The sequence below is a fragment of the Colias croceus genome, chromosome 14 (genome assembly GCF_905220415.1).
Source record: "Colias croceus chromosome 14, ilColCroc2.1".
NCBI lineage: Eukaryota > Metazoa > Arthropoda > Insecta > Lepidoptera > Pieridae > Colias > Colias croceus.
Window position 1 is genome coordinate 9,309,294 of NC_059550.1, and position 25,396 is coordinate 9,334,689.

General features: G+C 33.1%; 1 protein-coding gene across 6 annotated transcripts in view; it reads left to right on the forward strand.

Moving 5' to 3' along the window:
• LOC123697144 (kinesin light chain) overlaps positions 1-25,396 on the forward strand; it is a 60,404-nt gene that overhangs the window by 13,756 nt on the left and 21,252 nt on the right. For 4 of the 6 annotated variants that reach the window (XM_045643567.1, XM_045643569.1, XM_045643564.1 and 1 more), the window contains exons 1-5: positions 5,422-5,550; positions 10,940-11,103; positions 19,872-20,085; positions 23,758-23,960; positions 24,996-25,123. In XM_045643567.1, coding sequence (XP_045499523.1) covers positions 11,075-11,103; positions 19,872-20,085; positions 23,758-23,960; positions 24,996-25,123 — 574 coding nt within the window. In that variant the 5' untranslated portion in view covers positions 5,422-5,550; positions 10,940-11,074. Of the gene's footprint in view, positions 1-5,421; positions 5,676-10,939; positions 11,104-19,871; positions 20,086-23,757; positions 23,961-24,995; positions 25,124-25,396 lie in introns of those variants that run through there. The other 2 variants (XM_045643565.1, XM_045643566.1) reach the window with 2 other exon arrangements.

The following is a 25,396-nucleotide window of genomic DNA, read 5'->3' on the forward strand; positions in this document are numbered from 1 at the left end:
AAATGGCCAAGCCACATATTTTGACTAAGGTGTAGAGTTTGTGAAGTTAGGCCTTGCAGAGTTAGGGCGTGTAGTGTTAGAAGCTTCGCTCTACATGAGATCTGATAACTTTTTGACAGTGCGAGTCATATGGGCTCGTCTTGGCAACATTTTACATGAAAATGTTTTTGGTGGGATACTATTTTCTATCATTTATGGAAATTAAAGGATATATACATTAATGTTTTGCTACTAACTCTACTTGCTACATACTTGCTACACTAAATCGATACAGGCGTTTTCGACAACGGTATACATATTTGAATTTATTCATATAATACACACACCGGCACAATTAGCGGAACAGAAACCGATACGTGAGAACATCGTCTGGGATTTGAACGAATGGCAGCAGGTTCTCTTTACTGATGAGTGCAGAGTTCTTTTAAAACAGATTAATGGGAGACAGGCGACAGCGAATATGGAGACACAGTGGAGAACGCCAAATATAGTCTAATTTTGAACACACAGTGGCTTATGGTGGCGGCTCGATTATGGTTTGGGGAGGGATATGTTTGAGAGCTCGCACGGAGTTATTGATAGTCACAGGAGGGACCATGACAGCAGATAGATACATCAGAGACATTTAAGAAGAACATGTTGTACCATTTGCCCCATTTATTGGTGACTACTTTATTCTAATGCAAGATAATGCTCGTGCTCATAGTGCACAATCGGTACAGCCATATCTGAGCCACGTAGGTATACCGGTGATGCAGTGGCCAACAAATTCCCCCGATATGAATCCGATAAAGCATGTCTGGGACTTGCTAAAAAGAAGGGTTAAATCCAGAATGCCACCCCCCAACAATCTGAATGAACTTGGAAACGAATTACTTGAGAAGTGGGAGCGGTTGCCTCAAGAAATCATCGATAACATAATCTGTAGCAAGCCCAGGCGAATGGAAACCGTAATCAGAGCAAGAGGGGGAAACACTCGTTATTAATTTTGCTTTAATTTTATTGTCAAATCATTTAATGCTTACTTTTTTATTTTTTTGTGATGGTTCATAATCATCTAAAAATTTCACTTATTTCAAATTTCTTAATTTTTCAATAAAAAATAACGAAGACTTTTCAATGTCGTTGTTAAAAGATGTTAATCAACTTGTTATTTTGTATCTAATTACATTTTCGTCAACTATATACGTTATTATCTCATAGTCTCACTTTTTTTTTGTTCCGCTAATTGTGCCGGTGTGTATATAATAATAATAATAGCAAGGATATGCCATAGTAAACATAAAGACGATGTTATACCTCAATTAATGCATTGATTAGTAATACCTATAATATATGTATAGTACCTAACATTACTTAGAAATCATCTATAGACTATAGAGGCAAAAAAGTGATTGTGAAAGTAGCTAATTGAGTTAGTCTGAAGCGCACATGAAAATAAATAGGGTGAATTTCTAAAGAGTGAATCATAGAACAGTGAATCAATAAGGCTGTATGAATTTCACTAAATAGTAGACATGATTGAACAATACTAGTACTAGAAAAAAGATTTGGCAGAAAGAGTAGTGTAGATAGATTAATTTTGTTAAATGGAACTACGTTGTAGGTGTATAAATTTGTATTTTGAATCAATTAAATATAAAACACTTTACAGCGAGCGTGGTCACGAAACGTCGGGAAAATAATATAATTAATAAATCGCGTTTAAAATCCGTTAAAAAGTCTTTAATTTCTAAATGTACAATACTCGCGTAAAATCAATTAAATGTATCTGATTATCTTATATCAAGATTGGAGGTTATAAGGAATAACACGTCGATGTTTTATCGGATCTCCTATTGAAATATGTAGCACCATTTAAAAATAACCACTAACACTTAAATAAATATAACTTAGGTGAGACATCTTGCGCAAGACTCGGCCACACTATATTTAATGACTGGTTGGATATGCGTAATCTATTGTAACCACAGGAATATTGTATCTTGTGTATTATCTTTCGATGTATAACTATGCTAATAATGTTTCAGAATAATAAATATCCTAACGATTACAGTCGTTTCTTAAGTATTTCCTATGTAAGCTTTTTCGGCTCCTGATAGAAATTTGGTTCCGAGTTGGATGAAAAATATCGTCCCAATTCACTCGAATTTATTTTAACTACACGTGTATATTGTCTGTCCTAAAATGTACTCACATTTTAGGACAGATAATATACACGTGTAGTTAAAATAAATTCTCATTTTATCTCAATTACCATCGTGCGTGATAAAAGAGCATTTTCATAGGAAGATGTTTGACCTCGGTAAAAAGTAGCTTTCTAGCCTTTTAATTATCTCCAGACATAAAAACATTTGATATAGAGACGAGATAATAGCTCCGATGCGACGTGAAACAAAGATAAAAATAAACAAACTTTCGTATTTATAATATTAGTAAGGATTATCTTAATGCTGATATATTTTCAATTGCCTTTATATTATTCCAATACATTGTTATCTCGAACAATTTTGCTCTCAATAGCTTACAAGAGAAAGCTCTGGTTCTTTACAAATATACATTGTCTTCGGCCTGGTGTATAATCTATTGTCTGCTATCCAATCGGTGGTCTGCCAATACTTTCTTCTCATTAAAAATTCAGCATGAAAGTAAAATTGATGTGTTCGTGAGTTTGAAACGACCGTAAAAATTTATGCTGTCTCAATTAGTCACTGAATTTGCTTTATTACTTATTTGAAAAGGTGTAGAGAAATTTTAGAAACAAGTTCATAAAATCTTTCACTACCTTTCTACTGCTGTTTGGGTAGCGAGGTTTCCGGATTTTATATGGTGACAAAATCTAATCTTTTTTCCGAATTTCAACCAAACCCAACTGATCTGTCGTGATAACCAACCAAACCAAATTCTATCCAAACTAAATAGTTGGATAATACTCTTCATTTGTACCAAATTTTGACACAGGTTTACAGGATTATGAACATTCCACATAAATATATCGAGTTTTTGTACTGCTCCTAGCGGAAAACTTATTTGCAATTAAAATCATAACTGTGTTGTTTGTTCTGTGTTGCGTTACTTACGTTATTGCATATGCTTATTGATTTTTCTTCTCATTATTCTTGATGCAATTCCCTAGCATCTATTTTTCGAGGAATTTATGGAGGAAGGTTATAGGCTATAATATCATCACGCTTAGACCAACAGGAGCGGAGCAATGTGGGTGAAACCGCGGGGCACAGCTAGTATACTATAAACAATTTACACTTTGTCATTTAATCGAGCATTATATTTTATCTAAATTAGAACATACCTATAAGTAATCAATGTAAAATGAACTTATGATTCATAAGTTCTTCGTGATCGAGATACAACTTTTTTATATCTTAAACGCATATGTCCTAGGTATATCACAATAGGTCACCTATGTTTAGAATAGTAATAAAATGACAGTAGATAAAAAATAATGCCCCTCCCGACACATCAAAGTTACACAAGAGTCCTTGCCGTATTGCGGTCAACTGTATGTTCTATGTAGATGTATTTTTCCTTAGAAACGTTGGCTCTGTATTCCTCCCTGGTCTCGGAATATGTCATTGTTCTCAAGTTTGATATGATGAATCTCTTCGTCGGTCGGTTTTGATGTACCAAATGGTTTAGGTAGGTTAGGTACTACTGTTTATTGAAGTAGAACTTACATTGTTCTAATGTACGAATGAATGGATACTTTATTCAGCATAAATGTGAACAAGAAGGCCTTATTCCAAGCAAGAAATGGTAGAGTATTAATTTATAAAGTTGCCTCTAAAATATGTAAACATAGTAAAAACATTCAGCCACTTTATTAATATTAATCCGACCACTACTTAGCATAGCTTTCAAATTCGAACTTATACTCTGTTAGAAACTTAACAAATTGGACTAGGAGTCAATTTAATCATGTTGCAATTACGTTTTTAGCAAATTAAGATTGTTTAATTCAATCACTTTTCCAGGTATCTATTGTTTTTGTTTATCGTTTTCCAAAGTATTATCTGGTAACCTTTGAACGGTCGGCTTGTCTAATTTAGTGTGTGTTTGTTCAGCAGACGTGTCGGCGTCTTTAGTATTGATTATCCTGACCTTGTCTTACGTAAAATCCGTTTTGGCAGCTTCTGCTGTATTTTAAAATATGCTTTCATTGGTTTTAGAGTTTTTGTTTGGAATAATTTTTCTTTTATGTCTAGCGAACTAGTCTGTCTAGTGAATCTTTTGGAAAAATTATAATGTCCTCATAAATAATTTTATTTAAATTTCTTTTCTATATAAACAGCCGTTGAATTAATTTAAAAAGGAGCAAATTGTTGGTCGTAAATTTTAAAACTGTCATACATTATGAATAGGACATTTAGTAGCACTTTATGTTATCACATACTTGGCATAGAATAATATGTACTGTTTATTAACTATCATTACATTTGAACATCAATAGACCGCTTGTCAGCAAATTGCCATCTCCAGTGCATTTTAATACTGCAGTAATATTGACTGGTCTTCAATGTAACGCTACCATCACCATAACCATTAAGTATTTTATTGTACCTCGTAAAATCTATGCAAACATTGATTTCCTTATACGAAACATTCGTATTTAATGTGTGTAGTGATAGTTGCATTACTAAATTTTTTATTATTTCTAACTTACGATTAGATTCAGCGTCAGTAAGAATAAATTATCTTTAATTTATTTCAATGTGTAAGCTAAATAGTTACTACGGTAGTCTCATATTTTAGTTAAAATCCGGTACAATTTTCATCACTTAGCTGCATACGCATTAGAAAAGAAAATTCATCAAACAGGATCCTTTGTGTGACTGATGAAGTGCTTATTATAAACACTGGTAGGGACTAGGGACTAGGGAGTCTAGTTTGCTCTATCAATTTGAGCGTCATGATTCATTGCCGCAGTGTGTGTGTACTCGTGATATTTTGTACAATTGCGCATGTGTGGTGGGGTAGACGAGGGTGGCTACCCCACGCAATAGTGATGCGCAATAATCGATATGCTTTTTTGTTTGGGGCTTAGTTGTGGCTATTGTTATAGATATTTTTTTGGGGTGATAAATATAAGCAATTGTAAGCGTAAATAGAAAACTTTAATAGACCACTGCAATATAAATTGCTATTATCAAGAATATGTCATTCAGAATTTGACTACGAATAATTCTTCCATATCTGTTAGACGTTTTTTTTAAACATTTATCAGATAAAGTTTGATTTCCAGTCCAGTTTATGTTTACCCATAGCTCCTATGTTAGCATATTAAGATTTACATAAAATATGACCCAATTCAATAACCGATAACGCACTGGCCAAGTTGCACTTGTCGATAATCTAGCGTGTCGATAGATGCCCAACCCTAGTCCTTCAGTCGATGCACGCTAGTACGCTGCCAGCCACCACCGGAGCTGGACGTGTCTCGATCGCTCTTTTATACCGGCATTCGAAACGCTACTGAATTACGCGTCCATTTTCGCCGTCCCGGTTTTTGTACTGGAATTAGTGTTAGCCTTTGTATGTTCTCCCTGACTTTATTTCTACAGTGTTTGCTTTATTAGATTTTTTGATGTTCTTTATTCTTTGTGATCCCTACAAGTCTTTGTTTAATAGTTGTAGATGTAATCGCGTGTTTGAAAGAGGTATTATTTATTGATTGGTGTTTCTATTATACTAGGCTGTCGAGCGTTTTGTTGACTGCCGTATGAATGTATGTATAATAAATACAAAATGTTTGATCATAAATATTTTCTGTTTTCCTTCGTGCATTGTTGTCGCTGCATCGCAGCAATTTCTAGTTCAATTAAAATTCTTATTAACGCTTCGCTTAGTTTGATTGGATCTCCTTTATACACGACAATAGTTGTTAGGTCGTTGAATTTTTTTTATGAATTGCTGTTTATTTCTTGCTTTTATTCTTTTCTATGATTCTCTTTTACCGACTTTTTAATTTTGTCTGTTATCGAGAAAGTTGCAATATTGTTTATCAAAGTTCATTTAGTGACAATAAATTGTATTATCGTGTGAATAATCATTCAATACCGATAAAATGCGCTAATCTAAAAACCTGATAGATATAATTAAAACAACCGGACCAGTCTGTTCAAAAAGTACTTTCACATTAATCAATAAAGTTGTTAATTCTTGTTTTAATTACACTGTTATTAATACTAGTGTGTTGTAAAATACGACGTCGTAAAATATTGATTGCCGTGTACAATAGTCTAAAAGCTGTGTGTGTTAAATAATATCTCTTACATCATACAAAATCAGATTTTCCTTCACAATTTTGTAATTGAAGAAAGATGACTACAGTTTCAGGGCGTATCTCTGTTTGCAATCGGTAGGACTTGATATGCTTTGAAATCCTTGACTATTCGATATATTGCATATACATATATACACCAAAATGTCTCTAAAACTTGAAAGTACATATTTAATTCCACACCAATGATTTATTTCCATACAGTATTTCAAAATTTCAATAAACAACAAATAATTTTGCAATCTCGTTTATGCTTCTTTATGTTGATATAATTTCAAATGCACTGAAACCAATTGATTACGCTCGTTGTGTCCAATAAAACGAATTCGCAATTCTTAAAATAAATCGCTCGAAGCAAAATGCTCCGTGTTCACATTTGTGTGACCCATTTGGTTTATTTCTGTGCCTTTTATTTCATTAGCAGTTTAAAACTAGATTGTGACAACTGAAATTGATAAGAATGATGATTTGATTATTCCATTATTTACTAATGTTATATTACCTAAAAGTAGAGCGACTTTAATTGCTTTGGTTGAAGTCTAATAAACGTTGTAGGCACTGGACATTAAAAATCCATCCATCATTGTGAAGGTCTATTCATAGAATTTTTATGTGCATTTGAAGAACGCAGTACCTACATAACATTTTAAAGTAGGTAATTTGTACGATTAGTTCAGTATCGTTTTAACTATTAAGATAAGAAACAGTGATATATAATCAAAGTGAATAAAAATGTTCATTAATGCAATATTATTTCATACTGAAATCTATACTAATATTATAAAGCTGAAGAGTTTGTTTGTTTGTTTGTTTGTTTGAACGCGCTAATCTCGGGAACTACTGGTCCGATTTGAAAAATTATTTCGGTGTTAGATAGCTCATTCTCCTCATCGAGGAAGGCTATAGGGTATATATCATCACGCTACGACCAACAGGAGTGGAGCCACAGGGGTGAAACCGCGCGGAACAGCTAGTATGATATAAAAATGTTAATAACTTTGCCTTTGCGTGTGGCGAACAGATGACTGTGGAATATCAAAGCTCGAATAAAAAGGAGGATTATTTCTGCGCTTCAATGGTATTATTATAGAATCGAAAAGTTTTTTTCCAATAAGGATAAAACGGAATACAAGCGTATTATAGTTTTACGTTTCCTTTTTTCATAATAAATAGGTACAAAAAGCAACATTACTATTAAAATTAGTCTGATATTGTTCCATTATCGATTAGCTTTTATATTCTGAGCATACTATAGAGTTCGAATCAAGAAGCTTATATCTAATACACTGGAGATTTCGGTATGAACATTGACGTGTAACAAGAAAATATTGCCCAGTTCATGTTTTTTATCACTTTCACACCTAACTTGGTATTGCCACTGTTAATACGAAGTTTTCCCAAGGCTACTATGTATGCTGTAATATTCTGTGCAAAAGGTTAGTTTTTGTACATGAGTTTGTTGATAAATTGCCAACAACGTCATTCAGAAGCATTGTTGGATGAGACAATTATTATTTATGCTAAATAAACTAAGTATCTGAACCAATTATTAAAAAGCGATACTCCCTGATTATGGGTAGTCACCATAATAAAATTGTAGCAACTCTCACTTTGTCAATATGGCATGTGTGTCAAAAAAATTGCGTCGCTTCGAATATTTAAGTTAATATTGTTGCTTATTTAATGAATATTTTCCGAATATAAAGAATGCATTGTATTGTGCAAAATTGCAGAAGTGTTTGGACACCAAATTCTGGCATAGAATTTCACAGGCAAGTGTATATTTACGTTATTTACAATATTCCTCAATACTCCTGCATTTACCTGTTTAGAATCATTTCAATGGCAAAAATTGTCTAATTTAGCATCATTTTAGTAAGCAGTCATGTTAAATTTGTTATTTCCCTAATACTTTATCATTTTTCAACAAGTTTTCAATAAACAGATTTAACAAGTAAGGTAACCATGATGACGAGTTTTTATGGATAGCGAAGAGAATATATTGTAATAACAATATTATGATGAAAATTTAGAACACCATTTTAAAGATTGTTACTAGTAATGAAACAACACATGACATCGGTATTGCACTCACATGTAGTTATAAGATTGTTCGTTTTTACATTGAAATTTATACTTTTTTAACTTACCTCATATTTTTTTGTTTTACGTATTTCAGCTTTCCAAAAAGTAAAATAAAAAGAAATATATGTGCCCATCAGGTTACTGAGGATTACGACCCAGAAAAAAATACCTTTTGAAAAATAAACTTTGTAAAGTTAGCTGAAATTTGTGCAAGGCTGCTATAAACAGTTTTTCTTTAATGATTCTGGCTTGAAATTGACCCGTCGAAGCAACGCGTTTAAAAAGAAGATCTGAGTAGCTAACAATTTGGTAAACAGCATCTGATGCAAAACACAACTTTCCTCTATTTACAAAGGATGTTAATGCTATATATCGGTTCATATCCAAGCTTTGTAGCCAAAAGTTATTTATAACTATCATTCTATACCAATTAAAATTGTATGTACCTACCTATAAAGTATGACCATAATATTATAATATAAATACTGTTAAAAATATATGTCGTTATTATTTATAGACCATGATTTTTAGTTTTTTCTATTTTGAAAAATCCTGAATTTACAAACCAGCGTGGTCACTCGACAGAAAGAGACAAATAACATGACTGACGTCATTGAATGTCATAGTTTCTTGTTTCAAGTTAATGGTCATAGTGCAATCTCCAGTGTATTAGAGGATATAAGCTTCTTGGTTCGAATATAAAGAACTTATTTCTACGTCATCCCAAAATGAGGCATTTATGAGTTTTTAATTACTTGATTCTATTATCTAACCTCTACAAACAACCTTTAAATGTTCGTGAAATACGATCGTTGCACTAAATAATAATAAATCTGTGTTCACCGTTTCAACATTCGGAACGTTCTGCATTGCTGCCTTTTTAGTTTTAATTGCTGCATTTCTCAAATGGACACTTTCTTTACTTTCTTTGTCGCGTCGTGAACGAAGATAAGTGATTTTCTATGTTGTTTTCTTAGATTCCTCGCTATGGAATGATGGCGTAGTTTAGAAGAGATGTTCTTGATCAACTCTTTGTATCACAGCAAGATTTATTCTTTTAAAGAGTATTTTAATGAAAGGTCAAGGCTAAAGGGCATTTGGTATAAGAGTATACAATGTGAGCCTCTTCACATACCATGGTTTTATAATAACAAGCTTAATAGATTCGAAACTGTAACCGCTTTTCGACTTCGTTCCGGACACGTACCGTGCGGAAGTTTTGCTTATCTCTTAAAAAAAGTTGACTCGCCCAACTGCGAATTTTGTCATAGATATGATGATATTCAACACTTCCTCATGGAATGTGTTCGGAATGATGTTAAAAGAAAGGACTTGATAACAAAATTTAAAATAAATTTTATGAATGTCGGTGTTTATCATAGCATTCTAGCTGCACCACACTCTGATGCAGCTAGAATGCTATTTAACTTTAAATTTAAAATATAGTTTATAATATAGTTCGTTGTTAAATATTTGTATAAGGTACGATGGGATTGTCATCGTCCTTTAGGACAAAAATCCCCAAATAAAAAAAGATTAAAGAAAAAAAAAAAAAAAGATTTATTCTTAAATCAGTAAGGTTTTTCTTCTTTATTGTTATATCTAATTCAAGCTATACAACATACTTTGTCATTAAAGTGTGCATAGAAATTAATGGGTACTTCATATTTTTATAATAGGTCAAGTGCAGTAGGCCGTTTGTCGTTTGATGTCCCATTGTTTATAATCTCGCCTAGTCGAGATTCTAAACAGAAGCTAACACTTGTCCTCAATAGATGATATAAGAACGAAAACAAACAAACCAGCCAATCTAAAGGGATCAACGACACAAACATTGCGTAGGAGTGGATCTATTTTAAATTGCTCTCCATTGTCTCTGTCTGACTCACGTGTCCATCATATGTCTGTTTCATTTATACGTTGGGCAATTATTGGCAAGGATATGATGTGTGCCAAATTACACGTGGATACGTTTGAATAGTTTGTTATTATTGACTTTTGCTTTTGTAGGGCGTTGCTCGACGTGATTATGTGATAGATGTTACTCTGGTTGTGTAGAGGAAATTATTGTAGTGCTTCCAATTGTGTGGTGTTACGCAGAATCTTCTATCGCCGTAGTGATGTGATTTCAGAAAGTGTTATCATTCGTTCAATTAATATTGGATGTTAGCGTTTGCGAAACCGACCTAACGTTTCGTTTGAAATTCCTCTTTCATAATATTCTAGTACTCGTAGTGTAAATAATGATCGACGTTTATGATAATTTTTGTTTGGGCAAAAATAATAGCATTTAATTAGTAGATTTGCATGATGTACAGTAGCGCATTTACAGTTTTTTGCTTATTTTGTCGTCTGTCCTTAATTTTGATGAGGTTAAAACGTTTAAAAATTTGTTGTCTGCTACTATAATCTCATTTTTATTTCCGACATAGAACATTAAAACCGTTAATTGTTTTATAGTTCTGTTTGATTTTTAGTGTTTCTTAGTTTGTTTTTAAATGTACATATTGTTTTTGTATCTTTTATCTCTATTAATATGTGTGTTTATTTCTTCAGCTAGTCAGCGTGTATTTACAAGTGTATATTAGACGTTATTTTTATAAGATTTTTTATTAGTGTATACGTGTAAGTGTATAGTGTATAATAGTGTAAGTGTCGTGGAATGGATACGTTTTGTTAACCGTCTGTATAATGTCGAAGACTTTGAACGCATATAGAATGTGAGTATTATAGATTAGTTAGACTTGTGTTGTATTATAAACGCTTTATTATCATCTTTACATTTAACTTTATAAATATAAGCTGTTAAGTGTTCTGTTTCAGTGCTATCTAACGATCATAATTCATTTATTACAGTAACTCCATCATAATGTTAATAATAATATAGAAAAGATAACTAAACTGCTATAACTTACGTAAATGTTACTAATTCAGAATCTTCTGAATCCCCCTTTTCATCTCAACTTCTATCATTTTAAATTGATCTGGATTAGAGTTTAGACATCTTTTAACAATTTTCATTATGTGGTATTAGGCATTTTCATAATAAAGAAGATAGTGACTAAAATAAAATGGATCCTGAACAGAACTAGCGTCAAATAGGTGTGATAGAAAATTTTAATGACCATTAATCTTTCTCCCCGTTTGGCCAGTCTAGACTCATCGATTGGTATTCGTACTAGTTATCTAGTGCTTTTTAGTTTTCATAATAATTATTGGGTGAATTTCCTTCATCATATTTTTAAAAATAAATTAAGTTATTTACTTACTAGGTGTAGAAAAAGATTTATTACTTTAATGATTCTTCAAATAGTTTTGATATTACCTAATTTTATTCGATTGTGGTACAGTTTTAACTTTTATGCCTTTAGAGTAACGAAACATTAAAAACGATAATGTCAACTATTCATAAATAATTTTCTCTATTTATCTTCCTATCACATTCAAATTAGGGAAGCAGTAGCCTTTGTGGAAACCACGTGGAAACCCACAACGATAGTATTGTATTTATGTTATGTTACAGATATTTTCAAACAACGCTTTATATCGATTATAGAAATCCATTTAATCCAATATTGTATTGGATTAATCGGTATTTTTAAATGTAAACATTCTGAAAGAGGAGGTATGCATTATTTTAATGAATAAACAACAGGTCCACATCAGGATTTATTTCGTCTAGACACATCGATTCGTTTGGCCTTTTCCTGGTATTTACGCTTGAATCTGTGTTTTCATGCCTTGCTTTTTTGTTTTGTTAATTAATCAAAAGTTTGCCTGTTTGTTTTAGTTTTAATGTGATCCGATTTTTGGATCATGTTACGTTATGTCTTCAGTTCGACTTTTATGAAACTGAAGCTTATTTACGCAAATAATAAGTATAAGGTAGTTGAACTTACGCTACTTTTTATTAGTAACAAATTTATTCACAATTCATAGTTGGGAATACCGTTAATGTAATGATTATTTGAAAAGAGCCACTACAAAGTTTCTTGCCGGCCTCTTCTCTTTAGAAAGCTGCTCCGAACCTAATTGCTAGGTAATATGAATTTTCAAAAGCACTTTATAAGCCTAATTGAGTAAATATTGAATTAAGTTAAAGTCTGAATTATATTCTGTTGGTCCTACGATAAGCGTATCTATGGATTCCTGTTGAATAGAAATTTATCAAAGACGAGGCTTCATTTCATACGCATTATTATCTAATTATTTATCTCGCTTTTACACTGTTTTTTGCTTTTTTCTTTAACCCCCGGTCAATTCATCCAAACTATTTTCAGTCTTTTCCTGAGACTGATTATTTTGATTGAGAAAATAAATCATTTCGTACACGTATATCTATAGAATTTAACCTAATATAACCGAATATGGTCATCATAGCTGATATGGAATTTCATTGCTAACAGAACCAATATTAGCACTCGATACGGCGATCAAACACAATATATCGGGTATATCAATTCGGAAACAAAGGCGGGGTTATTTCCCCTTTTGGAAACATGCCAAATGCAACTGGTACTCTTTTTTTGCTATAAACCTTCGTGATTTCTCGAGGGTTGCCAATATTAAAAAGTGTACGCCTTTGAGATTTTAACTTGTATACTTTTACTATAAAGGTTCTTATACTATAGGTCTATTAGGGGTGCCCACAATTTCTGTTAAAATATTATAACAGTAAAAGCTCGTTCACTTTTCCAATATCTTTTATGTATTGGACAGCAGCGGAGCCATATTGTTAAAGATCTTTTTATCAAGAGGAATGATAAAATAGCTCTCAATTGAATACAGTATATTATTGTTCTATAAATAGTACAGTTGTATTATCTCTTTGAAATTCGTATACCTTTAAATAACATTTAGTAAGTCGTGTCTTGATTAGATTCTTTCCTTATGTACAATCTTGCGAGGGCTTACTGTATTAACTCATAGAAAAATACCTTTATTATTCTTAATTCATTCTGTCTTGGAAACAAAACGTACTCTGGACGTTAGGAGGGTTGTCGCCCTTGGTATCCATGGCAACGGGGCTATTTTATGCGGCTCATGTCGCCACTCCCCACTCCCAAGGAGGCTATAACTTCGTGCCCCGGAATTACTTGGGAGGATCCGGGGTGTTATCCTTGAAACTTATTTAAAAGTAAACGGCTGGTACTTGGTTATGTAAGTTGAAAAATGGATGATAAAACTTATGTAATATCTCGACTTGGTTTAGAATATAAAAAAATATATATTTTATTCTTGACTCCTATAAATTAAGAAGCAATTAAAAATGAATCTCTCAGAAGAAAGCAACAATTTAAATATATTATACAGTCGATAACCGTGATTAATAAGGTATAAATAAAGAACAATTCGATTGCCGATTCTTAAAATACCTTCAGCAAATATTAATAATGAAATCAAAAATGAAAGTTCTTTAGAGACAGACGTTTGGTTCAATATATACAGACAAAGATAGCTTGAAAATCGTGTCTAATGAACTATGAAACACGACAAGCGGCAATTAGGTTCAAAATACGCGACTAACGAGTCGATATTGCTGTCTCGTTCTATTTTTGGTTGAAAGAGAGAGATGCAGGATCCTAGACAGAGGCTTTTATTTTTAGGCAGATATTGTAGACCCCAATGAGGTTTGGTTGGTTTAGAACATAATTAGTGAAGGGGAAGTTATTTGTGCCAATGTAGATAGATATACAGTGGATGAACATGGTTTCAGATGCTTTCCAATGATGTCGATGTAAGGAAATGTATAGTATTCGCGAAAATTAATTACAGTAATTAGAGAAACTGACCTACCCTTCGTTTGCTGTCAAAAGGAATTATATTTTCCATTTTTCGTTAATGTTCTATTGGTTGTAAGATGATGTTTTTATCCTTGCTCGATAAATGAACTATCTGATACTCAAAATATCTTTTCAATTCAAACCAGTTTATAATAAGAAGAAAAGTTTAGTAATGTTGGAAATTTTTGGTTTCCTTTATTCTGTAATTAAGCTACGTTAAGTGTGCTTAGGTAACTTCCTCAATCGAATGACCAATCAGTGACAAAGTTGCAAATAAGTGAAATTCTTCATCAGTTGGAGTTAAATGTTATTTCTTACAAATTTTATTAACATCTGTAACTTCCTTCTCAATGAATTTGCGAAATAGTATATTATGGCCATATTCATGTATATGGTCATTTATCACGTATATCTTGATGTTTACTGTAAATTTTAGAGTAGCAGGCTTATAAAAAGCAAAAGTGTTAATAAAAAAAGCAGATGAAGGTTACGCTATATCGTTGTTTTTTAATATTTACCGGTTTTTTATCACTAATATGCGAACTACTTTGTAGTAAATTATTAGATACACCTTTTTGTTTATCTTTTTCGGTAATCTACACTTTGTGATGTTACTAATGTAAGAAATATACTTGATACTTGTAATATTTTAATGAATATTTTCTTCGAATATTGTTATGAATAATGCATTATTTTTTTAAAACAGTGTGAAAGTGTGTTAGAATAGTGCTGTTAAAATAGGTATTAGGTTGTCTTGGTCGTTGATTATATTAAGTTATTAGAAAATGCTGAAAATAGAGTTATTATGAATACCTGCAGTATTTTAAAGCGAATATTATAAAGCTGAATCATATAATACGGAAGAAGGAAAGGAAGCCTGGGAGGCTTAACATCGCTATACTGCATTCCTAATGCACGACGCATTTGTCCTAGATACTCCACATTGTTGCAGACAATTTAGTAGCCTGTGTGCCTAGTGCGAGTTTTCATCGAGTACGAAACGTTACTATCGCGTTTGCGTCACAGCCGAATTAGTATGGGGAATCGAACAGCGCCCCTAGCGGACGTATGGGGAAGCTTTGATTCCCCATACAAATTTCGCTGTGACGCAGACGCGATAGTAACGTTTCGTACTCGATGAAAACTCGCACTAGGCACACTGAATTGTTTTACACGTATGGGAATAAGGTTTAAAGGGCATTTTATATCAAGGTGTCCCAGTCCTGTTTTAATATTCGTAGGTTGGATAGTATTACATCATAATGCAGGTTCAAAGAAAATTATGATGGGCGGAAAGCTACCGCCTGCGGTTTTATATACGCGTGGTCAACTCGCATAGTTCCCGTACCCGTGGTATTTCCGGGATGAAAACGTGGTTTAGGCGTGAAGAAGAGATAAACAGTGTTATCTTCACACTTATAAATATATGGTGGGATAATGTGTAAAAAGAATATGCCAAAAATACAAAATTAATCATTTTCAAGGCCACATCTTATATTAACAAAATTAAATTTTCGCATACCCTGAGCGCATTCCCATTTAGGTTTGTTTACATATTAAATTAAATGGCATTGAGTTACTTTTCACGGAAGAGATACTGGTTCTCGTCTTGACGTATAAAATATACGCGTACTATTTTTTGTTATAGTAGAGTCATTTTAATAGGCAACATTTGACAGTTCATCAAAATTCAACAACGTAACCTAGTAACGACGACATAGAATAACATGATATTTCGTTTTGTTAGAACTGCACATTTGCTTAACTTTTTTTCAATTACGATTACATATTTATAATAATAATGACCGATACAAGTAATTTTAAGATTTCATTTTACTGATAAACCATATACTAAACATAATAAACAATTTCTGAATTGAAGAACTGACGTCGCTACAATTTTGTGTCAATAAACCTTTTTTCTTTTTAAATACTAGAGACGTTACTCTAAAAATCGAAATCTGACATCTAGAATCGAATGCATTGATTACTTGTGAATAAAAATCATCATAAATATAGCAGTAAATATTGTCAAGCGCTTTCAATTTCATAAGAGTACTTAATTTAAATCCATCACGTAATCTGCGGATGTGAATTTAGCCAAGGAAATTGCGAACTATTGACCCATATCTTTGAGCTCATTGTAATGCATACTACATGAGTTCCTGTGGAGTCTTCTCAGAACGTACCGCACTGACCATATTATTTGTCAGTTATGACAGGTCTATATGAACCGTTATTTATTACGTTTGGTTTGGGTATAGGTATGTGATTGCTGACTGTTTTGTAAAGTAATTTTAAAGAATGGACAGATCTACTGGGAAAAATAGTCTACAGTGTACCATTACCATGTGTGAAATTACATTTTTACATATTATTTGCAGCTGAAGCTATGTTTTGAGCTTTGTTGTTGAAATTGAATTCATGTCGCTGCCCAATTCTGATGTGCATTTAAATATTATTTACTAACTTGCGAAATTTCTCGTCAATCGATCTTATTACTTTCGTTAATGTCAACATATATGGCAAACATTTCGCATTCTAGCTGTTCTCATCAAATTGAGAGAGCAATCAAAACAAGTTTACGATCCATATAGTCAGTTGACGGAACGTTTCATACCTCCGTCCTTGTGTGTAACCCAATTCCACAGATTATGTCACAAACAACAGTGTCACGTTACGAACGCAAAACTAGATTTGCTTCATTGGATTCGAATAAACAGGCGTTATTTGATACGTGTTTAACTTGATGAAATGCTGTTATGAATAATTGCAAATACGTGTTGGGATTAACGTTCTAAGAACTGGAAAAGGTTGATAGAGGTTGTAGGAATGTCTGAAGATGGAACTATTTGGAATATAATTCCTATGTAAGAGATGTTTTTGCAGATATAGATATGTATACCTGGGTAATATCGTGTGAAGATACGATAGATCCTAAACCATCTATGGATAGAAGACTAACAAGTTCAGATCGTCGGGGGAAATTCATAGGAAACGAAGCTGTTAAAACTTTACTTGTACTATATGGACTAAACGCGTTTTGGAAATAAGTTCAACTGATGAAGACATGTTGGAGTTTAGTTTAAAAACTGTCTAGGGAGTAACATGCGACTGCCTATTGAACAAAAATCACTTTATTAATAAAATCTTTATCATAAGCATTTGCGCATCTAGCCTGATCTCTTGAGCATTTATAAAAATGTCTATCTATGATTATGTAAAGACAAACACCTAAACAATTGATTCATATAAGAGCTAGCGCACACGAGCAACTTTTGTCTCCGCAACTATTTTGTCTCCCACCTATGGGCTAGTATGAAAGTGCGCGCACGTAGCGACGCAACTCCCCATAGAGTTGATGGGAGATAGTTGCGGAGACAAAAGTTGCTCTTGCGTGCTAGCTCTTACAGTCAGAATAGATAAGTAGTATCTACCTATCATTTAAATTAACTAGAAATGTTGTGAGAAGAGTATTTTAAGCGGTTGATTAGTCACCAATATGCATTATAGTATCGGATATCCCTATAATGACCAATTGCGAAACAAACTGGTTCCGACCTGTCACTCCCACGCTGCGCCCTGCATACGTTTCCTGTATTTCATCATATTCTTTACCATATATATTGTTATGTCGTGTTTCCACACCTATAGATGTGTGGGTATACAGCAAATAACTGATTTTGATACTTTGACCGTGTGGGCATACAGCAATTAACTGATTAAGGTACTTTATATTAGATGATATTAAAATATTTGAAATTTTACGTAAAGATGAATGATAAGGAAAACAATTAAGTTATATTTCTTAGATTCGGTATTTTATAACTTGAATACCTTTAAATAGCATTTGAAAAAAAGTTGTTGGATTTTTCCTTTTTAATATGTGTGAATGGACAGGCCTTCAGCTAGTATTTCTAGAAATGCAAACGTATGAATAACTGTTTTTAATTTCTACTTCTACTAAGTATTTCTCGTCTGTTTAAACGTTCAAGTTATCAAAATGTGGTAATGTTTGATTAGGTTATCAGAGATAAGTTTTTACTATTTTAAATATGATCTTTATTGGAAATATAGGTATGATGACGTCATGTTATTGGATTAGTCATACTGGGTTAAGTCACAGCTGAAAAAGAGATGACCTGTATAAAGGTATCTTTGAAACAGCTCAATAACCGTCAAAATATACTTAGATCTGGATTGCCCAATTTTAAAACAGGTTCAAAATATAAGATAAACTCCGCCAGCGTTAAATATTAAAATCAATCAAATATTGGACGATTTGTTTCAATTCTGATTTCTAAAACATTTGTCTGAATAGATTAGAAACTACAGTACATAGTTGAAAAATGAAAAAATCTATAGAATTTGTATAGTAGGTATATAACATTGCGTTTATGTTAAGTGTAGAAATTAGAAACTGAATTTTTTAATATATTTTTAATCGTGAGATAGAAACTATGACTATAAGGAAAGTTTTTAAAGTTTTAAACTTTAGACGTAGCTTGAAGTTTAATTTGTGTTCTTGCGGTACAAGATTGTGCAAACAAATGGTAGAAACTTCACTTATGTAACTTCATCCTGCTTAGTTATTGAATTCGGATGTTCTTAAGTAAATAAAGTTTTTTAAACCTTATCACAGACTGTATCTGAAACTACGTGTATTTTTTGCCTTTTAAATAAAATAGATTTTCCGGAATACTTGGGTTTGAGACTTAAAGTTATGTTGTCCTAACATCCTTTTCAGGAAAATTACCCGGTATATACCAGCAGCATACTCGTATTTTAAAAAGTAATGGTACTTCTAAATAAAAATGATACGTAATAAAAACAGTAGACACAATAACATAATGTTGTCTCGTGATTGCATTTACATATCGGACCAAGAAACGGTAATCCTTATGATTATCATTGAATTCTCTTTTATTGGAGTCTATTTGTATTTAACATACCGATTTGTCCAAAAGGTCGTTATTATTTACTTTGATAACATGGATTTTGAACATTACTTTTCAGCTCTTTTTTCTTTTCTGAGTCTTCTGCTTCTCGTAATTTCTGAAAAAGACATTCTGACGTACGGATAAAAATTGATAAAGTTACTCTTTTGTAGTTTCCTACATTTATATTAAAGTTTAAAAATAAGTAGCATAATAATTCATACTTTTATATAACATATGTATCTACATGTTTATTTATATAATATACTAAGGCCAAGTTCACACTAATAGGTCAATGCAGAAATCTATTTATCCTATACATAGCAAAGTGCTATAATAGTAATCGCTAAATTTAACACCAAAGGTGTGGATTATTTTTCTAGAGTAAATCAATACATGTTATACAAGGTCTGCTGCATGGTCATTGCGTATCTTGTTTGTGTGTTTGTATTTATCTTAGATATCTCACTTTATCAGCTACACATGTGTTTATGTTATTTTCAATTACCGGTCGTATTTCGAAAACTGATAAATTTCGGAATATCATCACTTTCAATGTCGTAAAAACCCCTAAGTGTTTCACAATTTTGTATCCGTTATTTGATTACCACATGTTGCAAGGTAAAATTTAAACATTTTAAGGAAAAAAATTGTTATAAGTAGCAACTCTAGGTTAAAATTGCTTAGCAAGGAAAACACGACACTGGCAAAACATCGATAATAGTTTCTATATTCTCAAACTTACAGTCCAATCTCGCTTGTCCACAGAAAGAAGATCGAATCGCTGGGCAGAATGACGGCTATGACGCAGGAGGAGATGGTGGCCGGCGCGCGGACGGTTGCCGCCGGCCTGGAGGCGCTAAGGGCAGAGCACACACAGCTGCTGGCAGGCCTGGCTGCGAACACGGACCATGAACACGAGAAGGCGGCTCTTGTGAGGAAGAGCATTGATGCTATAGAACTGGGGCTGGGAGAGGCGCAGGTTGGTAACGTTGATGTAGTCAAGTAGCTGGAGTAGATGTTAAGGAAAAATATATGTAATGTCAATAGTAGGATAAATTCTCGATAAGTTAATTAGTTTAAAAATACTATTGTTTAAAAAACTGCTTGTATATTAACCTTTTAAAGATTGATAAAAGGTTGTTTAGTCATATTTGGAAACAGTTGAAAGAGCAGCCTTATGGATTTTCTGTGTGAACTCGAAAGTAATGGTTAAACATGGCAATGGTTGCCAGAATTCGAGCATACGTAACGTACTGCAAAGTTGGATTTGGCTCAAAGTTTATAGGTTTTTAGGTTTATAGGCGGACACTAGCAGAATTTTATCAAAAGAATGTTAATGTCCTTTAAACATTTCGTCGTGAACTTTAAAGCCATTTCTGTGCCAGGTTCCGAGGATATTGACTCGTTTTTTGATACGGAAGTGCTTTTATAGCCTTGTTGCACAAATACTCCTTAAGAGGTCAGCTCGAATGCGGACAAACTTAACGGTGTTCAATGTCACGGTCTTATCGCGCAATAGTTTAAGTAAATGCCGTCGTGACTCACACATTTAGCGCCGTAAGTCGATTATGTAACACTGAATTGGATTCTGAAGTCTTTCAAAGATTAATGTTGTCATTGTACATTGTATTATGTAGAAATTTGTATCGTACTAAGCTGGTCAGTGCGGTGGAATATGGTCTTAAGTCACAGGTACATGATTGCTGTGACGCTGCATTAGAAGCAAGATGATAACGATAGGATATTAGGAAGAAATGTTCCGTTTCTCTCGTTTTACAAAGTTCAGGCTTAAGCTGACCATCTATTAACCCATTGAGCCCCGAGCGGCCCGATCGGACCACGACACAATAGATTTTCTATTGTGTCTGTGATTCCGGGGGCTGAATTATTACAAAAAAAAATAGACTAACAAATATTTAAAGTGGGTGGTGAAATATAAATTGTACCCAACAGAATGTTATGTTTACGTAGATAGTGAATACATTACACTTCTATAGTCCGCCACGCCATAAAGTTAACTTCTACGGTCCGTTACACCTTCCCTACCTTAAGTTACAAGTACCCTTATTCTATTTCTCGTATCCTGTTTCGTTTTTGCTGTTATGAAAACAATAAAGAATTAATACGTTATTACGCAAGCATTTCCCAAAAGTCCTGTATAATAAAGCATTTCAGTACCTCAACAAGCGCTTGCGAAGTAATTAAAACTGGAGCATCGTCAGGCCACTCGACCCGTCGGTCATACAGTGGCTGGAGTACATCCAGTTTGAAGTTTACACACGCTCACAATTTGGGACTGTTAAGGTGCTTGCTGCTTTCATGTGGAATATTAATCTGAGTACTTGATTGTTTAATTGCGATATTGTACAAAACGGTACGTTAGTGATAAGCAAAGGGATCAATAAGGTACTGTTACGGTAACTGTAGTGACGAACGTTGGGGCGTTGTCGCAACTTCCATGCTTTATGAAATAAGTCAATACGAAAACCTTATGGGAAACAGCTAAATGCTTGCATTAAATATACATGACAATTTATAAGCGTAAGTTAATTTTAACACACTCCTCGGAAAAAAAAACGATATTTTAGTCTTTAATTTAAATAACCTTTGGTTGACCCCAGGACGAGGTCGGTTACGGTCTAGTAGCTAAAGAACGATTATTGTTCGTTAAGAATGTTAAACGTATGCAAAAATTCTTAATGCTTATTATACGATAGTCAATATGCTATCAATTTTTTATAGTATTTAATCTGAAAATTCCAACTCGGTCATGGAGAAATTGTATACTTAAGTCGCGTGAAATCAAATACTTCATTTAATATAGTTTAATAAGGTTAATTGTTTCGATCGATGGTAAGATAACAGTAAAACTCTTTAGAAAATAACAGTTATTACACAACGTATTTAATTTCTAGAAATATTTTTTTTAATTCCACTGTATGTATCTGTTGTATTCAAAGTAGTGTTTAGTTTAATATTATGTGGAGGATTCAGGATATATTATAGTAACTATAGTACATAAACAGATAAAATTATTTCAAACACTATTTGGATATCTATCTTTGGTAAATAGATTCTCAAACACATGCAGCAGGTATTTTAGTACCGTCCATTAAAGTTCAATATTCTCCATAACCTTACATCGGCAAGATAAAGCAGTAAACATAAAAGCAGTATCTATCCCCTCTATCGAAAGCTCAATACTCTATTGGGGTCGCACTTTTCATGTATAACCTCAAAGAGCTTTAGATACGCGGTACTGCCCTATATTCTCTTAAAGGATCGTGTGTTGGAAGTGGAACGGTTCATTTGCATGGTATAATAAAAGTATATTGGAAAGTAAGAGGTAATTTTTGTAGAAGCTGTTTAGTTTTTAGGTTAGAGTAATTATATTGGATTAGTTGGATGTTGGTTGTTATTATTCATGGTAATAAGTAAGAAGAACTGACTGAAACTGCTGTTTATGGCCTAGATCTAATCTAATAAAATTATTTTAATTTTAAATAATAACTATAACGGTCTTATAAATTACATCTTCTTATCTTACATCTTGGTAAGAATTCATTCTCAATGGAACAGAGAGATGTTATTAAAGAAAAAAATCACGCTAACAAAATTTCGCTTCTGTCTTAGTTACGAATTAATTACAAAAAAGCACATCCCTCTTCTTTTATCTTTAAATCTGATGCCATCTGCTTGGCACATAGTCATAAATATTATTGTATTTTATTTTTAATAATGATCTTGTGCAATTTTCGTCTAACCCCTAAATGTTCCAAGAGTTTTTCGAACCTCAAAGAATAGTATTCATTTCATGAGAAACAGTTTTTTTTTTTCATAATATGCTGAACACTGCTTACAAGGTTTCAATTTAATATATGAAACAAATAACTACCAAATAACATTTTGAATAGATCACTTTTGTAATCCGTTAAAAAATTAATTTCATTATTTCTTCATTATTAACGTCAAGCAAAATTACGTAAACAAAACACAAACACAAAGGGCTAACTCGTTCTCTGTGTACATACAAAAATGTGATAGTGGTGCTTATCAACCCCTGTGTGCGTAAGGGATGCACGGGGTTGTTGAACTGCACGAGGGTGGGTAATTGCCGACTGGCCTGTTAGTAATTGGTCGAGTGATGTTTATTATTGTGTGATGCTATTTGCTAAATGTCGAGGCTTGAGATGTAGTGTGGATTTTGTTCCATTCCGAAACGTAGGTATACGAGACGGGAAGCATGATGAAATCATTTTATGATTAGCAAAAGACTAGAAAAGTCATGTAAAACATACAGTGTAATACAGTGTAATGTAAAGAAGGTTCGTACAGAATGCTCTACATCTCTACATTTCATCGGTTATGGTTTTATAATATTAAGTAAATTTAAACAATCGACAGTCATTTGGCGCCAAAATAAATTAGACTTGCAAAAGATTTCATGCAGACGTTTGTTAAAATTGTATATTCTGTAATTATTTGAATATTCATTCGTGAAATCGCACCCAGCTTCGTACGTTTTCTATGTAACCATTATTCCTCATAAATTGTACCATTTTCCTCTGTGTATGATAAGTTTGCTGTTAACTACATATTAAAAACTACAAAACAAACTGAAATGAACTGTATTTATCTATTATTCTTCCAGGTGATGGTAGCGCTCGCGTCCCACCACCAATCCGTAGAAGCAGAGAAACAAAAGCTCCGCACTCAAGTGCGTCGTCTCTGCCAAGAGAACGCCTGGCTCCGTGATGAGTTAGCCGCAGCTCAGCAGAGGCTGCAGGCCTCCGAGCAGAGGGTCTCGCAGCTCGAGGAGGAAAACAAGCACTTGGAGTTTATGGCCTCTATACGGTAAGATAAACCAAAGCTCATCATACAGTAAGGGCTTCTAGATTCTTCTAGATTTGTAGAAGAAGTAAACTCAAACTCAAACATTTATTTATTCAATTAGACTTCTTCTAGAAGCACTTTTGAATCGTCATTACATTTACGTTATTACATTTACCACCGATTCGGAGTAGAAGTAGGAAGAAGATAAACACTAGATAACCGCTAGAGTATCATCTGTTTCGATTATCTGTCAATTAAAACTGTTCCTATAAAAATTACCAATGAAAAAATACGTTGGTATTATTTTGGTATATCGGTTACAGCGACTCATAAATAATAATGTATAATATCTACATAAATATGTGTTAACTAGGCTCAAGGGCATCAGCATGTGATAAAACTGGTACTTAATATTGGTAATGAAACTTTTACACAGATTATACAAATCAGTTTGATGAATGTGAAATAAAGTTGTCAAGTTCATTAATTTATTTATGACACGTTGAGATTAATCGTTATTATCATGGGTGGCTATAGATGTGTTGAAAGAATTATGATAAAAATTATGAATGAAATTTTTAAAACGACGAATGAGTTCATTGATGTTTTAAATCTTAAAACTTTTACTATGTTGTGATGTTAAAAGATGTAAATCTTTAACTGTACTGGTTTCGTCACATTATTGACCAAAATTATGGTACCAATCCCACCATCACCACTAAAGCTCGTATCTTTATGATGTTTTTTATGGAGCCATTGTATTTTATTATACCTACACTATAAATCACACCATAAACATTATATTCCAATACCAATATACAATTCTCGTGTGTTTGAAGTTGAACTTCTCCGAAATGGCTTGACCGATTGTCATGAAATTTGTGTGCATATCGGGTAGGTTTAAGAATCGAAGAACATCTCCTTTCGATTCCCATAACTGATAAAAGGAAGGTGGTAAAACATTTTCTGTGAAATCTACTTCCTTATATGTCCTAAGGGACAAATACAAAACGCATATTCCCTGCATTTAATTATATATTTTTTGTTTAATTTCAGTAAATACGATAGCGACATAACAGAAGAGAATGATACCAGCCGAAGTGGACAGGCGGACAACAAGCGAGACGACCCGATGGTCGATCTGTTCCCAGACGACGATCATGAGGACAATAGGAATAATAAATGTGAGTTTTTATGCTTTTAAACTATTAAAAAAAATATCAAAAAAGTGTAAAGTAACTTGTGTATGCTTACTCTTGTCGTAAAGCTGAAGACTTCAAAATAAAGTTGATTTGGAAAGCGCCTAGGGAAGCGCGCTCCATCTTAGGCCACATCTCAGCTTACCATCAGGCGAGATCGTGGTCAAGCGCTTCCCTATCACACAATAAAAAAAAAAAAAAAAATTTGAAAATTTGTAGTTACGAATGATTATAGAGGTTTCGAATAAAAATTTACCG